The sequence below is a fragment of the Pagrus major genome, chromosome 22 (assembly GCF_040436345.1).
Source record: "Pagrus major chromosome 22, Pma_NU_1.0".
Classification (NCBI taxonomy): Eukaryota; Metazoa; Chordata; class Actinopteri; order Spariformes; family Sparidae; genus Pagrus; species Pagrus major.
This window is the reverse complement of record NC_133236.1, coordinates 14,278,740-14,288,965: the sequence shown is the minus strand read 5'-3', so window position 1 is coordinate 14,288,965 and position 10,226 is coordinate 14,278,740. Positions and strand designations below refer to the sequence as shown.

Genomic DNA, 10,226 nt, shown 5'->3' with positions numbered 1-10,226 from the left:
GAAACTGAAGGCTGACTGGTGATCCAGCAGCCAGGCAGCATTTCTACTGCTTTTAGGTCTCCATTATCAACTAAATGAAAGAACAAACTCACATTTTGTCCTGTTTTGTTGGTAGTTGCTGCTCTGATTAAAACAGAATACATTTTTAAGGAGGCAATTTCCAGTCTATTTCAAAACAAGGTGTTTCCCTAACCCTAATCATGTGGTTTTTGTGCCTAGACCTAACCAGGGCATGAACACAGTGTTTTCACAAGAGAAAGAAAAAGAAAACTGAACTTTAGGAAACGTAAAGTTGCAACATAGAGAAAATGTCAAGTTTTAACTTATCAGTGGTTTGCAGAAACGTATTCTGCCAACAGTTATTCTGGCAATTAGGTTGCTTGTGAACTAGGGGGGCGGAGCTGTCTATTTCCACTTGAAATAAACTAAAGTTGAAATGATTCAACAATTGTGCATCCATTTTCTGCTGGGTGTCTGGATGGGCTGCAGTACTTGTAGGTTATCAAAATACTGTAATCGTCAAAGTCATTTATATCAAGCAAAAAATGCTAATTGCAGCTTCTCCAAGGGCAAATCTGCTTTTTTACTCTTACACTGAAAAAATATATAACCACTGGGGCGCCTCGATTTTCATTTTCACTGAACAATAACTACCAAAATCACAATGATGTGACATTTGTCTGTTTGTGCCAAATAAATATGACTTACATCTGAGAACAAGATTTGTAGGCTCTGCAGCACTACAGTTCTTTATTATAATGCTGTTTTGTCACACATTTTACCGTTATCAAAAAACTGCACACTTCTGTGATTTGGATGTAGTAGACATTTTGATTAACTGTGCAATCCTAATAATTACTAATGCAAATAATTGTTTGTTTCAGCCCTTGAGAAGTTTTCTAAAAATAGCAATGCTATTTGTCAATTTTGTGAGACATGCTTCCGCCCACCGCATTAAGAAAGTAGAGGTTTATAAAGCATAAATACTTAGTCTATTTAGTCCACCACTTGGGGAAAAACCTATGCAACTCTCCACTTCAGACACCAGTGAGACAACCAGCCAGCCAGCAGGCTGCTTCTGCAGTTTTTCAGCTGCCAGGGGCTCCTGGAATGCAAAGGGAGCCAAGGAGAGCAGCAGCACAGGCATGTGTCCGGGAACAGAGAGCACTCAGTGTGCCAAAGAAACAGCCGGGAGGAGATTTCCACCCGATAGGCCCCAGTGCTGCTACTGCTGCTGGTAGAGCCCGCCTGGGCCTGCGGAGGGAGCCCAGAGATGGGGCTCTGCATGGCAGCACAGAAAGGAGTCTTTGTTATGAAGTATTATGTAGTGTTAAGCCCCACAGCGGCTGAGCATCCCTGTGTACTGCCGCAAGGAAGGGGACAGAAAGAGACAGAAAGATGGAGACAAGAGAAAAAGAGAGCAGAAAGACAGAACATAAGGAGAGAGAAGCAAGATGAAACAAGAGAATACAAGGGGAGACACTACTAAAAATGAGAGACACGCTGTCAAATGTTATGTTGACAGCGGTGAAAGGCTGGGATATCTGAGAATGGGATTGAAGCCAAACACAGTGTTCTTATCTTTACTCACAAGATGTTTTCTCTAAGCTATGTTGTCAAACAGAAAAAGCCTCTGAATGCCGGACTGGGAGTTATAAAAATCTCACTGCAGCTACACAATGGGTTTTAAATTGAGAACCATTAAAGCTGCACATTGTATATCTGCTAGTTGCTCTGTGAAAGCCAGAATGTGGACAATGTGTAAAAACAAAATGTGTCAGTCTGAACAATGGGAGTCAAGCGAGTGATTATGACACATTAAAAAAATGTACTCTAATCAGTTTTGTCCAGCAAAATAAGCTGCCTTGAAAAATTATGAAAACACTGGATACTGTCGAACACTGAAAATACAGCAACAACAGTTTAGTGTGATTAAAAACATCATAAAATAGCATAAGTGGGCACATAACCACACACTGCCTTCCATAAAATTACATTTACCATCAAAAATCTTATTGTAGGCGAGCTGAATTCATTTACAGCAGTGGTAATTGTGTTAAAAAGCAGTTATGATGCTTGTACATTGAGAAACCCTTAGTGGATAAAGCAACTGACTGGTTTTGGCTAAACCATGTCACATCAAGGAAGTGAAAATATCTAAACTAAAATACAATGATGCCATAAAGCAGGAATAGCTACCACAGTGTAAACTGTGTGGCAAAACTGTCTCTAGGAATGCATGATCATATCCTCAACCCTAGCTCCACAACAACAACATGTGGTGCACCATGATTTGATCAAAACATTAGCCAACTCAAAAAAGCTGTTTGCTTAAAAGGGAACATTACCTTCCTCTCCCTGGCTTAAAGGGTCTCACAAAATGTTTAGTCTTCATTATGATGATAAGCAACAGCTCACATCTGGACTTCCCTGACAGTTTGCTTTTGTTATGTGTCATATCTTTCCTCACAAAGCCAACAGGAAACGACTCAAACTTTTACTGGAACAGAAAGCGGGGGTGACGGAAATTACAGCGTTGAGAAAATCCGAGCAGGCAGACCCTCGAGATTCAATAATAACGATAATAATAATAATAATGCAAGCCCTGCAACTGTATGAAACGTGGTCAACTGGCTTTATAGCGGCTCTGAAGCAGAGTCACACGCTTCGACACGTGCAACTGTACTGCGAGCTATTTAAACAAAGACTGTGGTGGGCTGCCAGGACTACACACACACACACACACACACACACACACACACACACATACATACATACACTCGAACAAAAACAAAGACACAACCACAGCAACACACAGGCTACAGCTGTAAGATATTTGTTTCATTTAGTCTGACGTTAATACGCCATAAAATCAGGATTCAATGCGACGTTTTCTGTCACTCAGCTAGCTTGTACTTATTATCGCTCACATGACCAGAATGTAACAATACAGTAAGGCTACAGCTGTTAACTGTTAACTAGCTACTCGAGCCGGTTTGCTGTTTTATTGTGTCTGTAAGCACTTTGTCAAGCAACTGTACGTTAGCTAACAAAGACTTAAAGCCAGCTAAACACGGCAGACATGTCATAAAAATGTAGTTAGATTAGTTATCTTGACGTTAAGCGATATTAGCGGATCACGACTAGCTTAATGACTGTAACAACACACTTCGTTAGGTTAGTTAGCTGACACAAAAACAAAACTGACAACTCGTTATTCTCGTTAACAAATTGCTAAACGTTTACCCTAGCATGCGTGACTCTTTCCCCGTTTGTAACCATGAAGTCAACGAATACAGGACAGGCAGAAAGGGAAAGGCAGAGCAGGAGATCTCGTAGTGGCCTATGTGTGCTTAGCTTGCGAAAAAAAAAAAAACAACCAAAAAAAAAAACTCACCAACGTAAAGGTTACCAGCAGCGAGCCCTCCTCTCACCGCTTCACATTCGAGGCATTAACGCTCGTAAAAAATGGCGACACCCAAACGAGAATGTGTCGGAATTTAAAGAAAAATATACAGTTTTCGTCGTGTAGTTACGTCCGCGCCGCTGTGTTGTTCCCTGTCCTCGGCTCGCCAGCTCTTTATTCGAGGTGTGCGGAAACACTCGCTGTGAGAACTCTACCAGCTGCCTCGCTCTCGCGCGGTCTCCATGGCTACCTCGTTAAAAGGGCGGATCCTAATGTGTCAGGCCCAACCACAGGGCTCGACTTCAAAATAAAAGCACAGGATGTGTTGGGAGGGGGGGGACAAAAGAATCCAGCAGCATTCAGAACAATAAATGCTGCAAACACATACCAGAAAATTGGATGTGTTATGGTGTATGTGCTATTGTAGATATTCCTGGTGGTGAATGGCTCTGATGCCCCTTTAATAATAGTGGAATCTAAAAAAAAATGGGTAAATCCGAATCCTTGATATAAACATATAAACAAAACTATCTGCAGAGAATCATCATATTCATTGCTTTTCTTCCAGTTACTATATTTAGATGGATAAAAAACTCAACATCGTTTTATTTAGTTGAACTGGCCAGCTGGAGAAAAGAAATTATAAATGCTAAAATACAAAATTATAATGCAGAATAGAATGGGGATATCTTTGCATGTTTTTTGTGTTTTACATTTTGATATACTGATGTTTGCATCATAAATCCTATAATAGATCTGTTCTGGAATATTTTTGTCAGCTTTCTGAGAAAAAATAGTATTAAAATGTCACTTTCTAGCTTTTTAGTCTCTTTCAAAAAAGAAAGACATGAAATGCCTGTCTCCATCTTGATAGGGCTGTGTAAATACCAAAGATGGAAATAAATTCAAGACTTTATTTTCATTTCCCTGACAAAGTCTTACTAAATAGATTTTTCTTGATTTTCTAGCTTTCTAGAACAGTATTTTTAAATAAATATTGTCAGAAAATGAGTGCCTGTCTCTATCTCAATAGAGGTTGATGGACTGTGTAACTACAAGGGGCAAAGCTGGAAATAAATTCAAGACTTTTTTGTTACATCCCTGATGACGTCTGACATGTGGCCTTTTAAATGCAACGAAATATTTTCAGTCAACCAAACCAAACTAAAAAACTTATCTGCCAGCACCTATAGCCACACCATGTGAAAGATTCTTCTGTGATTGCAATATTTCTTTTATCTCTGACACTTCACACAGAATCTTGCTTGTTGCCTCTGCAAGGATCTTTTATTTGATCCTCTGATACGGGTTGTCTTTGTAGCTTTTGCCGCTGGAGAGAGTAAATCATCACAGAGTGCATATGTATTAGATCTACACTCAGATGTAGTTGTTAAACCCAAAAGATGATAAATAAATAGTTGCAAGATCTGAATGTGCTTATACAGTATGGGAAGCTATACTTCATTATATAACAAACAGCACTACACTGTATTTACACAATGTGCTTGCAGGTGGAAGATAGAAAAGAACACGTGGGTGGCAATGCTACTTTCATTCACACGGAAGAGAAAGAGAGATCTCGCCTGGCACCTAACCGCAGTTCATGCTGCACTGTAACCTTGCAAATCATAATGCGTCACTGCAAAGAAACATCAAAAGAGGCAGTCACATATTTTTGAAATCCCTATCTAGTCCCATACCCTGAGGGAGGTCAGTAAGTGCAAACATCTGTCTTAAAGCTAAATATCAGAAAATATAAACAATCATGTCATATGGAGTAGTTGAAAATAAACTCAGAGTGCCTTTATGAAGCTACATACACATTAGTATTGTCATTATTATCAAGAATTTGAATGTCTCACAGTGTTTTGTGAAGTTATTCTTGATATTTCATGGTTATTAAATGTGTATCTTATCTATGTTTTCCCTCTACGAGTACCTATTTATGGTTTTGTCCTTTAAATGTTGAACTAAATGATCTGTCACTGTACTTCTTGTTAGGTTGCTGCACTTAAAAAATGGTACAAAAGTTCACTCCAGTATGAGTCATTTTGTGCAAAGATTGTAAGTAGGAAGGAAATTCATACCCAAGCATTGACTGAAGTGTTGCTCCTCTAAATGTAAAAATGTACATAAAAGGGTTGAAAGATGTCCAGAAATAGATCAGTTAAACTATAACATTTCATCAGCACAAACACTATCAGATGTTTAGTTTGTTGATTCTACATACCCACTTTTACTTTCACTTTCTCAGTAACAGTTAAATCTGGCTCCCTCCCTGATCTCCATTACATCCCACTAATGTCTTAATCGCCCCCCTTTATCCAATATGAAGGACTCTCTCCCCTCCCCTCTCCTTAAGAAGAAATCTTTCATGAGCCCAGAGGTTCTGAAGTCCTGGCACTGACCAACCACTAATTAATAGGATCAAACTCCTGCTAAACACCTTGACATGTCATTGAGTCGTGCAGAGAACCTCTTACAGGACACCCACAGGTCTACCCTGGAGATAAACAAGAGGCAGCTGAGCCCAGCAACCTTCCATTTTGCTCATTGATATGAAAAAGTATGCAGCAAGGTGGTCCAACACCTAATCAGATAATCTATTCCACAGAGGAACATGTGGTGTAAATGAGTTCCCCATCATGCACTCTGCCTGTCTTACTATGTTCACCTTGTTGATGATGACACAAGGGCATAGGCCTACACTCAACAGCATGTACTGTGTAAGGAGATAATATATTAAATGTTCTTGGTGAGGAAGGGCGTCTTAACCTTTCAAGCTTTCCCAAGTGTTAAAACTCTGTGCCATTGCTGACATCTTGTGGCTGCTTTACCTCCCTACATACATGTATACCTCTGGGTATATGTAAGAGTGAATTTTATATGACGGCAAATAATTAGAAATGATCGAAATAAAGTGTTTAATTTAATTAATTTATTTTATGTCATCTCATATTTTCAGATGGATGACTTCAACTCTCTCTCGCTGGCGCCAAGGGTCGACGGCTATGAATATATGGACCGTTTCATTCCACAGGAGCAACCGTGACCTTCTGCTTTCTCTGTTAACCATCATACATTTCTCTTAGATTTTGAATTTTGATACATGCACTTATGTATATATCTTGACATACTATGAATACAGAAAGCGTTACGGTCGTAAACAAACAAACACCAGAGGCAGCAAATTCAAAAGCGCTTCCCCCTACTTTGGTAAAGTGGTTGCGTCCAGCTTCTTCCTAGTCTGTAGTGCTGCTTCAATGGTTTGGGTCCTGTCCGTAATAACAACATTGCTTCCTTCTTCCATAGGTATCCACAGGTACGCTTTTCGAGCTACTTTATGGCTGGTGGCAGGTAATACTTTATCAGACATCATTAGTGTGAGCTAAATTACTGTAGGAAGAAGTCAGTTTGCTCAAAAACAAAGGCGGTAAACAAAAATTAAAACGACAATCAAGCTCACACCTGCAAAGTTACTTTCTTTCTAACCTAGCTAGCATGAGTAGTTACTCAAGCTGTAACCACAGAAGGTATTCACCCACAATCTGAAGTTAGCTTTCATGATTTAGTTGCCAGCTACTCGTCTTCATCTGGAGAATGGTGAGCTGCGCTGCCTGACCTTTCACCCAGTTAGTCATGGCCATGTCCCTGAATGCACTCTTCTCTATCAACTGAAGACCCTCACAGCATTTTTCAGCTAGCTCCTGAACAACTCCATCAAGTTGTCAGTGGTAGGTAGGTTTATCTAACCTAGCCTTTTTCAAATATTAAAACAGATTTAACACCCCTGCCCATGTGACTGCCTTTCATGGAGTTGTAGCTATCTGTGTGAAAGGTGATGAGTGTTTTATTTATTTATTTATTTAACCCGCCATTTAAAGGACTGCACAATGAATTGAAATGTTATCGACATCTAAATTTTGTCTTAGGTTGCCAGAGGTATGTGATTTTCATGATATGATAACCATCTCAGAAAATATGGTTTTATGGTGTCACAGTATATGTTTTTACAACAGTTATTGTTATTATTATCAGTAACAGTGGCCCTTTAAATGAATGAAAACAGAAGGTTATTGTTTAACAAACACTTTAGTATGTTTTGATGAAATATTATGTTCCGACAGACATGAAAGTTTATTTAAACTTGAAATATTTTTAATAACACTGACATGGCTTTATTGATCCCTCACTGGGGAAATTCACCTGTTACAGCAGCAGTTGAATGATAGATTAAGAAATTCAAAACAGGACAAAAGATAGACAAAATGGAAAAATAGACAATAAAATAGCAGAAATACAAAATGAAAATACTGCTACTAAAAAAAATTAAAAATAAAGACTATATACACTCTTTCTACATACAAATGACCAAGAAGGACAATTGCACAGAGTAACTTCACCATAAATGTAATACACACAAAGTGCATAGTCTGTATAGCAATATACTAAAAAAAAGTATATAAAAACAAATTATATGATTAGAAGAAGATTATTGAAGCTTGGTGAAAACCCACACATCAAAGTTTCTCAGTAACACTATTTTGATATGGTTTAATGAACAAATACGATTGCTTTTGATGGAACTGAGGCACATATGAGTGACTTTTTTGTGAGAGCAATAACAGCAATTTAATTCTTGATTTTCCCTGACAGATGTACTAAAATAAAGGCCTGAGTAAAGGGTAAGGACATCCAGGCCATTACAGTGATTTATGGTTCCCATCTCGAAGAACTGAAATGGCTTACTCACAGATCCGCCTGAAAATTCTCCCCAGTGTTCGTTGCCTCTTTGACAAACTGGTGCACGTAAAAGTCGAGGGACTTGCTCCTCACAAACCAGTCGAACTGAGGTCCAAGCTGGTTGATGACAGAGGGATGACATTCAAGGCTTCTGCCCTGTACAAAGCAGATGAAACTGGCCAGGTGGATGTCTGCCGTGCACCCTCTCTGGGAGGAAGCTACACCGGAGTGGAGCCCATGGGTTTGTTTTGGTCTATGGCATCAGAGACTCCACACAGCAAATACGTGAAGAAGAATGTGCTCAGTCCAACAGTGGTGGAGTTAGAAGCACTGAGCGGAGACACCGGTGAGATCTTAGCCTCTGAAACCAACGAGAGAGGATACATGACAGAGGGGATGAGGAGAATTCCTGTGCAAGAAGGGAAAATACGAGGAGTCCTGTTCATACCACCAGGTTAGTCGTGTATTGTGTGCCAGCTGATTAAAGTGGAGAGATGACAGTTTGACCTCTCCTTTTTTATTTTATTTTTTTCTCCAGGAAAGGGTCCATTCCCAGGAATAGTGGATCTGTACACATTTGGTGGAGCTCTTTCTGAGCCCAAAGCCTGCCTCCTGGCAAATAAAGGTTTTGTTGTTCTGGCACTGGCCTATTTTGGCTACAAGGATTTACCAAAAAAACCTAAAAAGTTTGATTTGGAGTACTTTGAAGAGGCTGTAACATATCTGAGAGGACAACCAGAGGTCAGTATTGAAGAATAAATCAATAAAGAAAGTTATATTTAGGGTATTAGAATCGCCATTTTATCCCCTCTTGTGATGTTTGCTTTGTTTTTGAACTGATTATGAATATTGTGAAAGCTGAATTCATAACATACAGAGTAGGATTTTGTCAAAGATTAAGGCCCATGTTTACATTTAATGTGTCAGTGTTGCCATCTGCTGGCTACTTTCTGTGACTGATGGAATTTCTTCATGGTCCTTTGCAAATTATGCATTATTCTAGAGTGGAAATGATGTTACTTAATCTATTAATCAATGGACAGGTAATTGATCTGCATTTTTAAGTTCAAGCTTTTTATTTGTATTCATCTCATGTGGTTACAAACTGAACATCTTTACGACAGGACATATTAGCTGCTCTAAACATGATTATTATCATGTTACCTCTCTGTGCAGGTTAAAGGTCCTGGGATTGGCATCATGTCAATCTCTCACAGTGGTGGCATAGCTTTGGCGATGTCATCTTTTCTCCCTGGGATCGCAGCGACCGTCTGTGTCAATGCCTGCATCGGAAACACTGTGCTTCCCGTACACTACAAAGACATTGTTATGCCTCCACTTCCCCCTATCATTCAGAATGTTAAATTCACAGATTCTGGGCTTGTAGATATACGCGATGCCTTACCAGACCCCTGCTGGGAAAAGCACAGGGAGTCATTGTTTCCGATTGAACGTGCCAGCTGCCACTTCCTGTTCGCCGTGTCTGAAGATGACCACAACTGGAACAGTGCGGTGTTTGCCAAGCGGGCTGCTGAAAGGCTGAGAGATCACGGCAAAGACACTTTTAAGGTGCTAACGTACCCGAAAGCCGGTCACTTTTTGGAAGTCCCTCACATGCCTTATTGTCCGTCTGCGTTTCATGCAGCAGTGGGGCATAACGTGGTGTTTGGTGGGGAGCCAAAAGCTCACTCTGACGCCCAGCTGGACCTGTGGGGGAGAGTCCAGGAGTTCTTCAAGAGCCACTTGATTAACAAGAGCCCTTGATAGCAAGCAATGCTGCGTCAAGTGCATCAGGCATCCCAGAATGGCCATCCTTAGCTATTCTTAGCCTTGTCTCCAGTTTCTAATGAATAAAATTGTCAAAGGATTTTAAATGATACTGTGTCAGCATTTTCCTGTTGAAGCTCTGGTTTAATGACTTCTACAAACCTTGTCAAAGCAGAAAAACACAGATGGAGCTAATTAAGTATTCCACTGAGGCCTAGTCCACACATGTACACAGGTATTTGTGTGTAGATACAGTTTAGGTTGTCTGCTCTGTGGTTGGTTGCTTTGTTACAGAAAATACTATGAATGA

At 39.9% G+C, this 10,226-nt stretch overlaps 2 protein-coding genes across 8 annotated transcripts in view; one reads left to right on the top strand and one right to left on the bottom strand.

Moving 5' to 3' along the window:
• susd6 (sushi domain containing 6) overlaps positions 1 to 3,653 on the bottom strand; it is a 35,243-nt gene extending 31,590 nt beyond the window's left edge. The window contains exon 1 of the mRNA XM_073492556.1: positions 3,398 to 3,653. The gene's annotated coding sequence lies outside the window, so the exon portion shown is untranslated. The remainder of the gene's footprint in view (positions 1 to 3,397) is intronic.
• A 2,989-nt stretch (positions 3,654 to 6,642) lies between these two features.
• Positions 6,643 to 10,026, top strand: acot20 (acyl-CoA thioesterase 20). 7 transcript variants are annotated; one of them, XM_073492790.1, is made up of 5 exons: positions 6,691 to 6,728; positions 8,063 to 8,091; positions 8,185 to 8,603; positions 8,688 to 8,890; positions 9,326 to 10,026. In XM_073492790.1, exons 3-5 carry the CDS (start codon positions 8,285 to 8,287, stop codon positions 9,911 to 9,913), a joined length of 1,110 nt encoding a protein of 369 aa, XP_073348891.1. In that variant the 5' UTR covers positions 6,691 to 6,728; positions 8,063 to 8,091; positions 8,185 to 8,284; the 3' UTR covers positions 9,914 to 10,026. The 7 variants fall into 7 exon arrangements, with proteins under 7 accessions (XP_073348885.1, XP_073348884.1, XP_073348891.1 ...); XM_073492789.1 differs by having other exon boundaries at positions 6,700 to 6,763; XM_073492788.1 differs by lacking the exon at positions 6,691 to 6,728 and adding an exon at positions 6,770 to 7,140.
• The last annotated feature ends 200 nt before the right edge of the window (positions 10,027 to 10,226 follow it).

Excerpts from the sequence above, each read along its gene's own strand:
- acot20 (XM_073492784.1), top strand. The coding sequence starts at position 8,147 with ATGGCTTACTCACAGATCCGCCTGAAAATTCTCCCCAGTGTTCGTTGC. Across the intron at positions 8,604-8,687 it reads AGTCCTGTTCATACCACCAG|GAAAGGGTCCATTCCCAGGA; the intron begins GTTAGTCGTGTA and ends TTTTTTCTCCAG. Across the intron at positions 8,891-9,325 it reads ATCTGAGAGGACAACCAGAG|GTTAAAGGTCCTGGGATTGG; the intron begins GTCAGTATTGAA and ends CTCTCTGTGCAG.